This window comes from Dermacentor silvarum, chromosome 1 (genome assembly GCF_013339745.2).
Source record: "Dermacentor silvarum isolate Dsil-2018 chromosome 1, BIME_Dsil_1.4, whole genome shotgun sequence".
NCBI classification, from domain to species: Eukaryota; Metazoa; Arthropoda; class Arachnida; order Ixodida; family Ixodidae; genus Dermacentor; species Dermacentor silvarum.
The window spans coordinates 41,032,320-41,048,567 of NC_051154.1; the positions used below are offsets into that span (position 1 = coordinate 41,032,320).

General features: G+C 45.6%; 1 protein-coding gene across 1 annotated transcript in view; it reads right to left on the reverse strand.

Annotated features, from left to right (window-relative positions):
- Positions 1-16,248, reverse strand: part of LOC119436594 (titin-like) — a 215,517-nt gene that overhangs the window by 182,006 nt on the left and 17,263 nt on the right. The window contains exons 15-52 of the mRNA XM_049666848.1: positions 15,505-15,780; positions 15,155-15,298; positions 14,963-15,063; positions 14,769-14,896; positions 13,186-13,358; positions 12,920-13,050; positions 12,728-12,857; positions 12,480-12,623; positions 11,849-12,103; positions 11,621-11,764; positions 10,652-10,906; positions 10,418-10,561; positions 10,241-10,313; positions 9,798-10,123; positions 9,460-9,714; positions 9,253-9,396; positions 8,931-9,188; positions 8,706-8,849; positions 8,381-8,638; positions 8,113-8,256; positions 7,794-8,045; positions 7,547-7,690; positions 7,169-7,356; positions 7,036-7,102; positions 6,771-6,953; positions 6,464-6,685; positions 6,147-6,290; positions 5,771-6,025; positions 5,140-5,283; positions 4,341-4,598; positions 4,065-4,208; positions 3,709-3,957; positions 3,067-3,210; positions 2,856-2,953; positions 2,513-2,687; positions 1,451-1,594; positions 603-869; positions 54-259 (exon numbers count right to left, since the gene is read on the reverse strand). Coding sequence (XP_049522805.1) covers positions 54-259; positions 603-869; positions 1,451-1,594; positions 2,513-2,687; positions 2,856-2,953; positions 3,067-3,210; positions 3,709-3,957; positions 4,065-4,208; positions 4,341-4,598; positions 5,140-5,283; positions 5,771-6,025; positions 6,147-6,290; positions 6,464-6,685; positions 6,771-6,953; positions 7,036-7,102; positions 7,169-7,356; positions 7,547-7,690; positions 7,794-8,045; positions 8,113-8,256; positions 8,381-8,638; positions 8,706-8,849; positions 8,931-9,188; positions 9,253-9,396; positions 9,460-9,714; positions 9,798-10,123; positions 10,241-10,313; positions 10,418-10,561; positions 10,652-10,906; positions 11,621-11,764; positions 11,849-12,103; positions 12,480-12,623; positions 12,728-12,857; positions 12,920-13,050; positions 13,186-13,358; positions 14,769-14,896; positions 14,963-15,063; positions 15,155-15,298; positions 15,505-15,780 — 6,911 coding nt within the window. The remainder of the gene's footprint in view (positions 1-53; positions 260-602; positions 870-1,450; positions 1,595-2,512; positions 2,688-2,855; positions 2,954-3,066; positions 3,211-3,708; positions 3,958-4,064; positions 4,209-4,340; positions 4,599-5,139; positions 5,284-5,770; positions 6,026-6,146; positions 6,291-6,463; positions 6,686-6,770; positions 6,954-7,035; positions 7,103-7,168; positions 7,357-7,546; positions 7,691-7,793; positions 8,046-8,112; positions 8,257-8,380; positions 8,639-8,705; positions 8,850-8,930; positions 9,189-9,252; positions 9,397-9,459; positions 9,715-9,797; positions 10,124-10,240; positions 10,314-10,417; positions 10,562-10,651; positions 10,907-11,620; positions 11,765-11,848; positions 12,104-12,479; positions 12,624-12,727; positions 12,858-12,919; positions 13,051-13,185; positions 13,359-14,768; positions 14,897-14,962; positions 15,064-15,154; positions 15,299-15,504; positions 15,781-16,248) is intronic.

Below are 16,248 nucleotides of genomic sequence, written 5' to 3' on the forward strand. Positions count from 1 at the left end.
CTCATTGCGCTAGCTGTCTTTCCAGCTCGTCTGTAGGCGATATAACTCATTACCTTGAGGTCCACGAGGTTCTGCAGTTGCGTGGTGAATTGCGGCCGCTGTCCCTTGGTCTTGTCGGTACACTCGAGGTCGACGGTGACTTCGGCCTTACCCCACTTGTTGGTGGCACGGCACGTGTAGCGGCCAGAGTCCTCCAGCACTGTGCCCAAGATCTCAAGCACCACCATGCCGAACGCATGTACCGTCCGGATGCGGTGCCCTGCGACGTAGTATGCAATGTGTCACGTTCCCTCTTGCGAAATCATGGTTTCTACAAGGGCACTGTGTAGGTGCGTGTAGTACAAGGACAATATTCATCGCTGCTGAGTTTTCGAGAGCGCTATCTGGTATACCTTGTAAACAGTTACATGGAGTCACAGTTCACTGCGGCTTGCTAGTAGCAGCAACTGATACAGTAACACTTTTAACTCATGCCAGATAGCTCAAGTTTGTCCCATATTTTTGCAACTTTTGCGTTGAGTTACCAACGTTATAATATATTTCAAAATACGAGAGGGGAGTGCGCAGATAAGTTAAGGAACGTTGTTGCGTGGAAAACCCACCTGCTTTGAGCGGCTTGCCGCGGAAGAACCATTCGACCTGCATGGTCTGGTCGCCGACCGGTGTCAGTGTGGCCTCGAAGTGAGCGATCTCGCCTTCGTTCAGGTCCTTAAGATTGACGAACTGTGACGTAAATACGGGAGGCTGGCCCGCAGCGTCCTCCTGGACCATTTCGGGCACACGCGTCAGCGACTCTTCCAAGTGCTGGATGGACTCGAGCCCCTTGCGACCTTCTGGATGCAGCGTGTCCTCCTGCACACCCTTGCGGGCTGTACGACGGCGACGGTGAGAAGTGGCACTCCCACAAGTGCATTTATCAACCTTTAGTCAGAATTAACTAACCAAAAGCAGACCTCCTCTTAAGGAGCTGCCAACCTATAAAGTGCCTAAGTCTAAAAAAAAAAAAAAAGAAAGAAACTCTGGGATTGAGGATCGTTAAGAATTACGATGAGTGGTTAAACAAAAGTTGGTCTCACTAAAGATAAATTTTGTTCATCCAGTTTTCTTTTTCCTTCTCTATAATTCGCTCTTTCATTAATGAAAGATGGGACCTTCTTCTGTATACTAAATACTTGTGATACGTCCCAACCGTTAATAATAAATTCTGATTCCGACTCTGATTCTGATTCGGCTCCAACTGGTCATTGCTTTATTCAGTTCGTTTTTTGTTTTGAGATGTCAAACTGAAGTGGTCTCCTCCATCGCACCCCCTACCCCGCCTCAATAATCTATATAAAACAGGGTAGAATTCAACAGGTGTCCTAACGTTAGTACCTGAGTTTATTCGTGCAACTAGTTAGCATGGTGCAAAAAGCTGTTATTAAGAAGCCGATATTGATCGCACACTTACAAAGACATGTAATCGTGGTCGTGGTGAAGGCTTCGCCAGCGTCGTTGCTCGCGCGGCAGGTGTAAACGCCAGCGTCTCGTCCCCAGAAGTCGGTGAGAGCAAGTACAACGAAGCCAAAGTCATGGGTCACAGTGTACCTGGATCCTGGAAAAATCAGAGGGCCATTGGAGATTCAGTATTTCAATAACTGCTTAAACAGCTTCTGTAACTATTTCAAGAACTTCTTAAACCACTTCTGTAATTTGAGCTTTTTTATTAGTTTCGTTTACTTTTTTTTAGAGAATGCACGCTTTTTGAAGCCGATACCAAACTGATATGTTCGTGACATGGCGCAGGCGAAAAAGCAAGAATTTTACCACAAATTTTGGAAACACCTCAAATGAAGCTTTGCTAAAAATTCCAGGGTAGCAGTTTGAATTTGTGCACGAGTAATTAAGTAGGGCAATCGCTAAGTTCTAGTGGAAAACGAAAATTGGTCGTGACGATCTAAAAGTGCGCTATATAGCATGAGCGTAAAAATTCCTGGTTGAGCACATGAAGAGCGGACGAGAGACCGCCTTTGGGTGGTTGTATTCTCTGCGTCAAACGTGGTTTTATGGTACAAACTTTTTTTTTGTGAGAGTGAAGCCCATCGGAACGCACCATTTGCAGTGGAAAAGGCATTAGATATTTTCGTGCAAGGCAAAAGATAAGATGCCTAGAAAATTCAGCGAGTGTCTTTCTGACTTTTTCTCATATATATTTTGTGAATAGCTTATCTAAACGAGCAAAAGTCTTTTCTTCGCAGTATTGTTGCAGTGAGCCGCTTCGGAAGAAATGATATGTGCAGCACTTATTTCATTGCGAAGTGCCTACAAGGTGTTATTAAATCTCAAAGGAGACAAGCGCCCATATTAGCGAAAAAGCCCTTACGCAAGAATTGTTCTTGAAAGCAAATGCTAGACAATCATATCTTCGACATAATATTAACAGCACTTTACGAGCGAAAAGCTTTGTGATTTCGTTTCATGATGACTAAATTCCGGTGCTATGAACCAACAAGTCGAAAGAAGCGAGCCTTACCTGGCGCAAGCGGCTTTCCGTTCAGGAACCACTCCACCTTGAGCTTCGGGTCAGCTGCTGGCTCCACCTTGCATTCTAGGGTGACCGGACTACCTTCTTGAATGGAGAAGTTCGGCTCAAGCGGCACCACAAACACTGGCCGTGGGTACACCTTCTCTGCTTCCTCGACGGGAGCCTGCAACAAGGACTCGTGAGCATAGCATATGCCACCGTACCTTCGGCGCCATCATTTATACGTAATATAAGCCTGGCTCATTGACATCGAAGATAAAATCTGATCTAGAATTTCGCACAATGACTGACGATATAGCGGCAGCAGATATGTATTTCTTTAAAAAAGTACCTGGTATCTGGTCAGGTATGAAGTCTCTAGCTCCTGGACCTTGGACAATCCCTGTGCGCCCATTGGATGAAGAGTGTCGGACTGCACGCCACTTTTGCCTGGGAGAATTTTCGACACAATGTCTTGCTTTAATCGCTGTCTCTACTGCATGCCTAATCACTAATCGGTAACGCACTACATAGTTTCGATTTTGTGTGCATACGAATGTTACCTTGTACTTTGAGAGACCCGGTGGTGACTGCCTCGCCCTTCGAGTTGCGAGCTCTGCACGTGTAGATGCCAGAGTCCTCAGGAAATGCATTGCCGACATCCAGGGTGACGAAACCAAAGTCGTTGTTGAAGTTGTATTTGGAACCTGGAGGCAATATGAAGGTCTACCTAAGCGATCTGCCCACTTTAAAGATTAAATTACCCCGCGGTCGCATTTGTCGCGTTTTTAGCGGGGCCGTCTGGTTTAAAGGCCTCAGAAATGAATACACATGAATGCACTTGTTTTCGTTATAGCTGTCATCACGGCACCTTCACTAGTAGCATCGCTTTTTTTAACAGAAGCAAATACATAAAACCACCAACCTATACGACAGTCCAGCTATTCAATGGTCTTACATAAATTATGTTTCATTCGTGCGTTCTATTATCCGATTGTTACCATGAATCTAGGTTTAGCGGTTTCTTCTCTCCGGTGGGTAGTGCATACTGTCTTGATGGTGGTGATACACTTGGATGCTAGCGCAAATGGACTATTATTGTTATTACTAGGTTTAAAATAAGATTGTGCATTTACTGTCTGTGCCAAGTCTCTGTCTGTATCAGTGGATAGACAGCTGTGGCAATGGCGCAGGCATAAGCTCACCAGCAGGAACTGGCTTGTTGTTCTTGAGGAATTCCACTTTGAGCGTGGGGTCCTTGGACGGCTCCACGCGGCACTCGAAGTGGGCCGTGGCGCCTTCACGGATCTCCAAGTTGTTGAGATGCGTGACGAACACCGGTCCTTCGTATTCTGGCTCAGGCACGTACTTCTCTGGTGGAACGTACTCTTCGAGCTGGCGAATCTTGGGCAGCGAGTCAGGATGCTGGGAAGCTAGAATGATGTTTTCGCGGCCTGCGAGGTACATTGCACATGAGAACGCGCTTTAGCATTAGTCCCCTCAAGCATGTCCACGTGTGATTTGGGACTTCAGGCGCGGAGCTGTTCTTCACGTAACTCACCTTCCACCTTGATTGTGCATGTCGAGATTGCTTCGCCAACGTCGTTTGTGGCTTTGCATGTGTAAATACCAGAATCATCAGGTCTTGCGCTTGATATGTCCAGGGAAACTAAGCCGAAATCGTCTGTGGGTTTGATTCTGGTACCTGGAAGCGAGTGAGGAAAAACGGAGATCGAGTCACTCGTTGGCGTCCAAGCAATAGTTCCGTTCGAAATACGTATAGGCTCGTTTAAACGTATTAAATTTTAAGAATACAAAGTGAACCACGAGCGCCTACCCATGACCAAAGGCTTGCCGTTCTTGAACCATTTAACTTTGAGTTTGTCGTCATTGATAGGTTCGATGCGGCCCTCGATGCGAAGGTAGTGACCCTCCACAGCGCCGTCGATGTTATTCAAGTGTTGCACGAACACTGGAGCCACTTTAGGCTTCTCGTCGGACCAAGTCTCTGGAACACGGCTGGAGTCATACTCAAACTTCTGCGTCTGCCTGTATGCCTCCGGGTGGTGGGAGTCAAGCAGCACTCCCGCACGGCCTGCATCGAGACCATATTTCTGCTCAATATATGTTTTTCTCACATCAATAGACCAGGAGACTAAAACCTGCGGGCATTCGTTGAAACAGTGCCGCTAACTTCTAAATGTGTGTTGAATAATAAATGTCTGACATATTATTTCCACAATATAACCAAAGTTATATATTATTAATCATGAACGAAAAGTCTGTATGGAGTTTGTCAACCGAAGAGATTTCACACTAGTATTGCCTTTTACTGTAAAATTAGCTGTCTGTACGCGTGCGATTTTACGTTTGTCTGACATTACTACCACAAATTATGGCTGGCAATCCATTACAGATGTTCAAGTGTTTATAGATTATGTTGGGTATTCTTACCTACCACATATCATTAGGTTGCACACGAAGCAGAGTACGCAACAATATATCGCGGTTCACATAATGGATGTACTTGTGCATGCCGCATTTGCAGACTAAGTCCTAGTCTCTAACTTTATTTTACTTTCATATTCTTAGCATGAAAAGAACAAACGAACAACATAAATAACACTTTAACCGACCTTTCACTCGAAGGGAAGTTGAGGTGACAGCTTCGCCAGCTTTATTGACTGCTTTGCACATATAGACTCCGGAGTCTTCTGAAATTCCTGACATGATGTCGAGCGTCACAAATCCGAAGTCGTTGTTAGGGATAAGCCTTGAACCTGAAAGCAAATTAAAACGTCTAATCAGTCGAAACACATTTTCATTCTACGACATCAAGTAAATATTCACCATGAGGGTTCAATAAAAGAAAAGCGCAAGCTCTTTTTATCCAGTAATCTCGGCTTCCCTGCTAATAAAGTTCATTTACCCCTAATTGGCACCTTTGCTGTAGTAAATGTAGGAATAGTAATTCATCCAGATATTACACACCACATATACAATGCCATTCGACATCATCTAAGTAAATGTTTATGTGCCCCAAATAAGCATTTACACACACACATATGTTGTGTGTGATATTTTTATTATACTATATATATATATATATATATATATATATATATATATATATATATATATAACTTATGTGACGTGCTTAACCCCATAACACCGAGCTCTGCCAGCGAAACGGCACTCTTCAGAGCAAATTGAAAATATTTTTTCTTTGTTATTGTTAAGGTACATTTGAGCAGAAACGAACTTTACCTTTGGGGAGCTCGATGCCGTTGACATACCAGAAGAACTTCAGATCGGGGTCTCCGACAGGGACGCAGCGGCACTCCAGACGTGCAGGTTGTCCCTCGTTTATCTCTCCAGGCCCAACCAAGGGGGTGGTAAAAACGGGCTTTTCGTATACGGCGTCCGGTTTCTCTGGAGGCTTCTGACCCTTCAAGTCTTCTAGCTCGCGAATCTTCTCATAACCCTGGGGTTGCAGGGTGTCCAACAGAATGGAGGCCTTGGCTGTAAACAGGCAAACAGGTAGGAAAAAAGATTCATTGTCAGGCACACGTCTTTAATAGTGGCGGCCCAAATGGCATGTTAGCTTTTTTTTTAAGAATTTCATAGAGAACTTGAAACTTACGCTTAACTTTGAGCATACACGTGGTCACCGCCTGACCCAAAGAATTGGTGGCTTTGCACGCATAGACGCCGGTGTCTTCTGGACGCACGTAGTCCATGTCAAGAGCAACGTAGCCGAAGTCGTGGACTGGGTGGAATCTCGTGCCTGAAAAAAAGTTGACAGATAAGTATTCAGCGTGCGAAAATTGGCCTAAGATGGTGCAATAACGATTAAGTGATTTTTGAGGCGTAGATATAGTTGCGGAGAAATGCAAGCACCCCTAGATAAACAGCTATCTAAACATCCTATAGAAACGGGAAAAAACATTAAGCACCAACCTTCCATTAGTGGTGTGTCATTGAAAAACCACTGGACATTGAGAGTTGGATCTCCGACGGGAATTAGTCTGCATTCCAGATGCACGTTTCTCTGGTCTTCTACGAGGTTCTCCAGATTTTGTAGAGGAACCGTGAATACAGGCCTCTGGTAGGTGACTGGCTCCTGAATGACTTCATGCTTAAAGCGAGCCTCATCTTCCATTTCCCTGATCTTAGCAAGTCCTGCCGAAAAAAATATAGCAAAATTCGGATTGGTTCGCTGTTCATACAGACATCCAGAAACTGGGCTAGAGAAGCTAGTTCTTACCTTCTGGGTGCTGGGTGTCGGAGATGATGCTGGATTTGGGCAGAACACGCAGCGTGGCCGTTGTTTCAGCTGTTCCGAGGTCATTAGTGGCGCGGACCGTGTAAGTGCCGGAGTCTTCCGGAATGCCGCTGCTCAGGTCTATCGCCACATAGCCGAAGTCACTGGTGATGTGAACGCGGGTCGCTGCGGAAAGTTTGAAGAGTTAGACGGCAAAAATTTTTCTTGTATACGTTACTCATTTTACTATAAGCACTGCGTTCATTACCAGCTGTAAGGGGCCTTCCATTGTGAAGAACCTCAATCTTCAACTTGGCGTCGTGGGCTGGTTCCACCTAAAACACATTAGGACAACAATATAAGTTTCTGAGGACATTTCATTAAAGCTTCGGTATACTTACGCGACACTCCAAGTGGGCACTTTCGCCTTCTGAGATCTCCTGCGTTCCCCTCAGTTCAGTGATGAACACAGGCTTTGAAACGGGCTTCTCTTGAATTTCAGCCGTCTGGTACTTGACTTGTGCCTCCAGCTCTCGTATTTTCTCAAGACCCTCCGGGTGATGTGTATCGTAGAAGATCTTTTGCTTGGCTATGAGAATAATACGACAGGTATTAAATGTAAAGCAACGTCATTGAACTGCGCTTTTTGGTGGACTACAAGACGTGACGTCTTTCCAAATGCAATGAAAATAGAAATATGGTACCACTACAGGACGCGAAGAATACTGCTTTATATTACTAATTTACCTTAAGGCAAATAAGGTATTTTAGAAACTCACGGAGCGCCCGCAGGTTGCACGTTGTAACCGCTTCGCCGAGAGAGTTGGTTGCCTTGCACATGTAGGTCCCACTGTCTTCAGCATACACATACAATATGTCAAGGGCCACATATCCGAAGTCATGCGTTGTTCGGAACCGATGTCCTGTAAGAAAGGAAAAATAAATTCCGTTGGTTTTTTCCACTGAAACAAGCTTGGGGGCGGACCTACAGAATCAGCATAATTGTGCATTACTCTAGAGGCTTACCTGGCCTGATTTCGACGCCATTGACGTACCACTGAACTTTGAGATCAGCATCGTTGATGGGCTCAAGTCTGCACTCCATGTGAGCGGTCTGTCCTTCAATGAGACCATCCACTGAGTTGAGAGGTACTGTGAACACCGGCCGCTGCAGCTGAATCACTTGCTCGGGTTTCTCTGGAGCCTGGTACTCCTCAAGTTGCCTGATTTTCTCCAGGCCTTTCTCATGGTACGTGTCGGTCACAATGGCAGATTTTCCTGTTTAATCGTAATAGGTCACCTTAGAAATGCGCTCCTGGAAAGCAGTTTTTCGCGAGAAACTCACCGAGAACGTTAATGGAACATGTAGTGACGGCTTCACCAAGTTTGTTGGTCGCCTTGCACATGTATGTTCCGGAATCCTCTGGGTACGCGTAGAGAATGTTGAGGGCCACATAGCCAAAATCAGACACTGTCTTGAATCTGTGACCTGTTTGAAGGAAGCAAAAAAAAAAGCACAAGATGAGTTCCTCACATGCATTGGTTATTACGAAAAATTTCGAGAAATATTCAATAAAGTGGTTGCTATCTAGAAACCGTAGTTGTGGATTTACCGAGAGGAATTTCAACGCCGTTGTGGAACCACTGGACCTTCATGTTCGCGTCATTGATTGGTGTCAGTGTAGCCTCAAGATGAGCGCTTTGGCCTTCATTCAGAGTATCCAAGTTGTAAAGACCACGAACAAAGTTAGGCTTCTCCTTAATAACAACTTCCTCCTGCGTTGGTCTGATGAAGCCGCACGATTCCTCTAGCTGCTTTATTTTCGGCAGGGCGTCTGGTTGCTGGCTTTCGAGGATGACGCCTCCTTTGGCTGAAAAAAAAAATCATGGAGAGATTGTAGCGTTGAAAGCTACATCAACGCAGCTTGGGCGACTTACCATCGACATGAATGCGTGCCGTGGACCTTGCGGTACCAAGTTCATTTGTGGCCTGGACTACGTATTCGCCAGAATGCTCAGCATTTGCGGATAGGATGTCCAAGGCGCAGAAACCGAAGTCGTACATTGTTCGGTAACGATGACCTGTTGTGCGTAAACAAGGTCAGTAAGTCTACAGCACTTCGGTGGTAAAACATTAAGTTTCTTTAAGACTATTGCACGTACCAGACTGCAGCTCGACGCCGTTGTGGAACCACTGAACCTTCATAGTGGAATCGGGGTATGGGGCAATGCGACATTCTAGGTGAGCGCTTTCACCCTCTGTAAGGCGACTTGGACCCTGCAGTTGCGTGACAAACATCGGTGGACCCGGGCACGGGGCTTCTTGAGTTACTTCTGGCTTGTAGCGTCCCAGTTCTTCAAGCTGTCGAATCTTCTGAAGTCCCTCGGGGTGGTGAGTGTCGAACACCAGAGATTTAGAATCTAGGAAGATAGAGACCGCCATTTGAACATACCACACCTTACAAAACTTAAATGACATTATTACCTTGGACGTTGAGAGTGGCTGAACAAACAGCAGATCCCAGAGAGTTGGTTGCCTTGCAAGTATAAGTGCCTGAGTCTTGGGCCTTGACGTAACTCAGGTCAAGAGCAACGAATCCAAAGTCATGAATGGTGTTCACTCGGTTAGCTGAAATAAAGTTTCATGGTTAGAAAGTGCGTCTTCCACTTGTATGTCAAATACAGGTAATACCTTTCTGCAGAGGAAGTCCATTGTGGAACCACTCCACCTTAAGGTTCGGGTCACCGACTGGTATGAGCTTGCACTCAAAGTGAGCACTCTGATTTTCATTGAGGCTGAGGTTCTTCATAGCTTGTGTAAACACGGGTGCTTGCGTTGTAATCTCTTCTACGTAGGCAGGCTTTACTTGCCGTCCATAGTCTTCAAGCTGCTGGATCTTTTCATAAGCTTCCTGGTTCTGCGTGTCCAGTATCAGCGATTTCTCAGCTGCGAAGAAAAATTATTTATTTTAACACTCAACCTTGCCAATTTCTCAACTAAGATTTATAACGACACCACCAGACACGTACCTTGACACTTGAGCTGGGCAGATACAACAGCTTCTCCCAACTGATTCGTGGCCTTGCAAGTGTAGGTGCCGGAGTCCTCAGCATACGTGCTAAGGATGTCCAGAGACACGAAGCCGAAGTTGCACATCTCGACGAAACGGGATCCCGCCGGAACCGGCTGGCCATTCTTGAACCACTCAACCTTGAGCTTGGCATCTCCCACTGGAATCAGGCGGCACTCAAGGTGTGCTTTTTGTCCCTCTTGAACCACGATGGACTTAGGAGCCGACGTGAACACAGGTGCTGTCGTAACAGACTGGTCAAGGTCTCCAGTGTCTCTCTCGTAGCTGCGTACGTGCAAACATACCACCGCTAAATCACTCATCTTTTCTGGCATTTATTTAGCGTCACAAGTTTATATTTACGTTAAACGTGATCGTGCAAATTAACTTGCGCATACGTACTGGTGGCCTTCGAGGGCCCGGATCTTCTGCAGTCCCTCGGGATGCTGAGTGTCCGTGTCAATGGACGACTTTCCTGCAAATTATATTATGCCACATGCATTCGCGCTGTTTTCCTATAGGTACCTACTACTAGAGCACCCTGGGTATTTAATTATTTTTAAACAAAAGGCTACCTACCTTCGACAAGAATTGTAGTGGAAATCTCGGCTTTTCCGAGGGAATTCGTGGCACGCACGGTGTAAGTTCCTGAATCCTCTGGCACAAGTGACAGGATGTTGAGTGCGACGTAGCCAAAGTCATGGAAGGGTCGGTACCGATGGCCTGCAATACGCAAAAAAAAAAAAAAATGTTTGTTGCAGTTGCGATATCTGGTATATTCACAATGTTTTAATGAATATTGTGACAACTCACCGATGGGAAGCGAGACGCCGTTGTGGAACCATTCAACCCTGAGGTCAGCATCGTTCACGGGCTCAAGGCGGCACTCCAGGTGGGCATTCTGTCCTTCACGGAGGCTAACAGACGTCATATTGGATGTGAAGGTGGGCTTGGTTTTAACCGTTGTCTCCTCGATGATCTCGCGACGGTAGCGGGACTGGTCTTCCAGCTGCTGTATTTTTTGAAGACCTTCAGGGTGCTGGGACTCCAAAATGAGCTGTGACTTGGCTGAAGCAAACAATGGAAAGGATAACGTAAGTGAAGCGCGCTTTGGCTACCTATGAGTAGTCACCTGTCAAAACAGAGCTCTATGCGGAAAGGAGCTTCTATAGTTTTTTTTTCTACAAAATGACGTCATCATGCCTACAAAACGAATTAGCAACGATTAAGCTAAGGATACTTAGCAGTTTATTCTTTATTTTTCTAGACGCAGAAATATTTGCCAAATAAGTTTTTGGTCTTTCAAAGCAAGCACGACTGAATGCCAACCAGCATTCTGAGTGCACCATTGACGCCAAGCTGTTTTCGCTTTTCTTATAAGAGCCCGATGAAATTCACAGGAATTTATGGGTCCAGTATTCATCGGCGCGTCTTCTCTTACTAAGCAGCGCGCAGCCCTTTCAAGCTCTACTATACGCTGTAGTCACTGCGAGGCTTTCGTTTTACATAACGTTAAGTATGCCGCGTGGCAACCCAAGCGGGGGAAAAAAGTCTGGACTTGCAGCCACGCATAAGCCACAAAAGTAAATTGCTCTGGTTTACCCATTCTTGGGCTAGTTAGCCAGTTCAGTGCAGGCACCTCGGAACAGGTACAACCGGATTTTACGCAGCGCAGTATAAATGAAACGAAGACAGCAGGGTTTAGTGGGCTTTGTAAAAAGCGATATTTGACTAGCGTACTGTGTGACAAAGGCAGTCACAAGCAGCAATTGAGGTGCTCACCGAAGCAGTTCACGCTGCAAGATGTCACATTTTCACCGAGCGAGCTGGTAGCCTTGCACGTGTAGATGCCAGAATCCTCTGGATAGAAGCTGAGGATGTCCAAGGCAACGTAGTCGAACTCGTGTGCAGGTCTGAATCGATGTCCTGTGAAACACGAGACGTTTAGTCAAGCATTCAGGCCAACGCTTTTTTTTTTTGACCGACGTAGGATACCAAAGGCTTACGCACCGACTTTGATAGGCACACTGTTCCTGAACCACTCGACCCGCATGGTGGGATCGCCAACAGGCTGCAGCCGGCACTCCAGGTGTACATTGGCGCCTTCTACAGTTTCCACGTTATGCAGCGGTCGGCTGAATGTGGGTTTCTGGGTGATGATGCTTTCTTGGTGCTCTTGGCGGGTGTAGCGCGAGTGGTCTTCCAGGTGCTGGATCTTTTCCCAGCCTTCTGGGTACTGCGACTCGGTGATTACACCTGACTTGCCTGTTAAAAAGATAGTAAGAGCTGTCAGGGCCCCTTGCTCATCATATATGCATATTGAATACTACGAAAGCATTGGCAAAAGTTCGCTCCTCCATACAGGCAAGGGGAAAGTAAGAAAGGTGCAGTTGCTAGGTACTTTTTGGCCTATTTATGAGAAACGTATAAATTCTACTGTACTGCCACCAAGCTTCGTAGCATAGGCGCCATTACCACAGTAAATGAACGAAAAGAACGACAAATGAGCCAATTATTATTTTTTAGATTGTTATACGAAATGGTTCACCTTTTCTAGTGCCTTCGCCTATTGTCCTCCATTTAACTTGAGAGAGAAAGAAATAATTTTGTTGAAATAAACAGCACGCTTTGCTAATCTTACCGATAACTTTGATGCATGAGGTTGAATGCGCAGATCCAAGATGATTGGTCGCTCGCAGAGTGTACTGTCCGGTATCTTCTGCAACCAGGTTTAAGATCTGAAGGAATGCCCGGCCGAAGTCGTACTTCGTAATGAACCTATGACCTGTAAGCGTACAAAGATGGAGCTCGTAAATTTTCTCTCCATCCCCGGCTTATTAACGCGTAATTAAATACTTGCTGCAGTGACTTTGATATATTGCTAATTACCAGTTGGCAGCGGGCGGCCGTTGAAAAACCATTCCACCTTCATGGTGGGGTCCTGAACAGGTTCAATGGCACACTCCATTACAACAGACTCTCCCTCTTTCAGTGGTCCCTTGGGATCTTTAAGGGGAACCTGCATGGGCACATATTCCACTTCAGAATGTTTGCTACTGCGATTGTTGCGCGAATACGCACCTTAAAGTAAGGTTTAGTCCTTGTTACTTCTTCGATGTGGTAGCCGCTGTGGTCGACACCAGACCCCTCAAGGTACTCAATTTTCTCAAGCCCCATTTCGTGGATGGCGCTTGTGTCAACAGCAGCTTTCGCTAGAAACAGCACATGATAGGCGACATTTAGTGTGCACACAGACGCACTACGAAAACAAGCGGGTGAAAACGAAACCTAAACACTCCGAACAGGGCTGTTAACACACGTACATTTAAGAGACACTGTTAGCGTACCTTGCACGTGAATCTCCTTCTTCAGTATATCCGTTCCAAGTTTGTTGGTGGCACGGACTTCGAAGGTGCCAGTATCTTCAGGGAATGTGTATAAAATGTCTAAAGCGACGTATCCGAAGTCAAAGTACGTCTTGAAGCGATGGCCAGTAGCCAGTGGACGACCATTGTGGAACCTGTTAAAACGTACTCTATAAGCATTTGCATTCTGGCACGTATTATCTTAATAAGAAGCTTTATGTAAGATGAAACAAAAAGCTTTTACAGCGGAAACAAAAGCTGGATAAAGGCGGCACTACCATCTGTCCAGAGATGCATCGCAGGGACTCGTACGTGTACAACCACGCCGGAAGAAAACGCGAGCTTGAGAAATCCGACTACAAGGCGCATTTCCCTTTGCCAATTCGCCAAGGTTTATCATCGTCATTCTTTCACAGACGTTTAAATTTGGGGCTCCAGCACAACGCCCGATTAGACCGCAATTACATATCGCATTGTCAAGTATAATTAAGCATAGGATTTACAGTCGAATGGTCTTTATAACGAAGTGCTTGGTGCCTCCGAAATCATTCGTTATACAGGTCACCTCGTTGTAAAGGTCACGCACCACACTAGTCACAATAAAGCCGGGACAGAATTATTCCTTCGTTATATAGATGACTTCGTTGTGAAGGCGTTCGTTATAGATGCGTTCGACTGTATTTGCTTTGTTTCTACTCATTCGAATTTTATTCCGGCATGATACTACAAACATGCATATGCACTTCGTAGATTTGCGATAGTTCAACATTTGCTTGTTATCACAGCAGGAGAAGGAGAAAAAAAACTTTCCTCAGACTTGTACAATGTGACTGAAGTGTGGCTCACACAGCTATCGCGTTTTAAAATATTACTTACAACGCTTCCTTGTTTCTATTCCTTCCAAAACCTCTAGCTTATGACGAACATATATAATATGCACTTTTGCAGTACATGTAAGGTGCCCTTCTCATTATTGCGTAGTTTGTTACCGTGGTGTCTTATCTTTTCATTCAAGGTCTGGCAGGTTTCTCCTCAGAAGAATTGCCACATGTAACTGTGATTTCGTGAGCTACCCCCAGAGTACAAAGCTCGTACGGAATTTTCTGATGCACACGCGTACCCGGCCATTTTTACCCGTTTCCCGGGAGCAAGGAGGATGAAGCTTATTACGGGCTGAAAATGCAGCAAAAACGCCATGGCTTTTCGCAAGTTTATTAATACTGCAACTTAGCTTGTGGACGCGTGTCCCAACTATTCCGTTTCAGAGGTTTGTCACCTTCATTCATTCCTTCGTCCGTTCCTTGTTTACTGTTTCGAAAAAATGTCCGCTGTCGGGGACGACAGTTTGAAACTGCCGAACCTGGCTTGTCTAATCTGCTAACGCGGTCACAGCACTGACCCGCAGCGCGGTACCATATGATCCCCCAATTGATAGTAGCATCTTGTTTTGTCTTTCTATTGTGAACGTCGTCTTTACCAAGATGTATTTTTAAAATATCGGCAATATGTACCATTGTCTGGGGAGCTCATGCTTTAATGAAGATCGTGCTGAGAAAAACGCTTACCATTCAACCTTCATGTTGGGGTCACCCATTGGTTCCAGGCGAGTCTCGAGGTGGACGCTCTGACCTTCCTTTATGGCATTGGGTCCTTGAAGCGGTTGTGTGAACTTTGGCTTCTCCTTTATGGAGACCTAGATTGGAGGGAACAATACAATGTCAGCTTTGTTTTGTCGGAAAGGCAACTGCGAGGAATTTACCTCTTCGAATTCGGATCGTTGATAGTGCGAGGAATCTTCCAGATGTTGGATCTTCTGTAGGCCACCAGGGTGCTGCGTCTCCTTAACAATTGACGCTTGAGCTGCAATGCAAGTTTGTAAAATTTGATGCAAGAATAAAAAGATGATCTGCGCTACGCTGCGCTACGCTGCGCTCGTTCCACGGCTACTTACACACGCAGATGAGGCGGGCCTGCGTAGTGGCTGAGCCAATGGAGTTGGTTGCTTGACAGGTGTACACACCCGAGTCGCGAGCCTCGACTCCGCGAATTGTGAGAGAAACGTAACCGAAGTTGAAGAAAGTCGTAGTTCGAGAGCCTAATGGAGAGAGACAAGGTCATGTAACCAGTTAGATCAAAATTCTAGCAAGACTTGCTACTACTTAATGCTTGGAAAGGAATGGAATGTAATCTGTAATGTTCACATTATGTTACCAGTCTGAGAACAATGCCAACTGGTAACAGCTGTCACTAAAGGGTCTCGTAACTTGTGATTAAAGATTTGTGTTTAAATATTGCACTTACTAGCTTCCAGTGGACGTCCATCTTTGAACCATTCGACGCGCATCGACGAGTCTCCGCTTGGCTCGAGGCGAGCTTCGAAGTGCACTGTGATGTTCTCCTTCACATTCAGCTGATCCCTTAGACCTGTCTTGAAGTTGGGCTTCATAGTTGAAACCGGTTCGAAAATTATTTCCTTAGGCGCATGCTGGGCCATCTGATACGCTTCCAGCTCCTGCGTCTTTCGTATGTAAGCCTCTTGCTCGGGAATGCCCGAGTCTCCAGTGACAAGGCCTTGCACTGAGAAATAAACAAAACAACAAGCGTTGGCATCAGAGTTCCACATTTCTCAGTAAGAGTGCATCTGGAATCACTCCCGTTAGCATGCATGGTGTATACAAAAAATGAGCCATAAGTCGAGCGGACTGAAACAATATTTCCACTGTTTTCTCATGGTACTCAGTTGCACTAACGACGCAGAAGGGCGGCGGAAATGGACTGAAGTGTATTCCTTTTTCTTTGGTAAGTTCGCTGGCGCCGCAACAAGTTTGTCCACGTTCATTATGCGTAGAAAACAGACGATTGTAAATGATCGGTTACGCGGAAAGAATCCCCATTAATACTCTGAAAATTTGCCCAGAAAAAGCTTGAAATTACCTGCCGAGTTGCTACTTTTAAGCAAGCGAGTTACCTTGACTTGCTTTATTGCTTCGCTTTAACCATCAAATAAATAATTCTGATGACTTTAAGCAGGCGGAGCTACGTTGA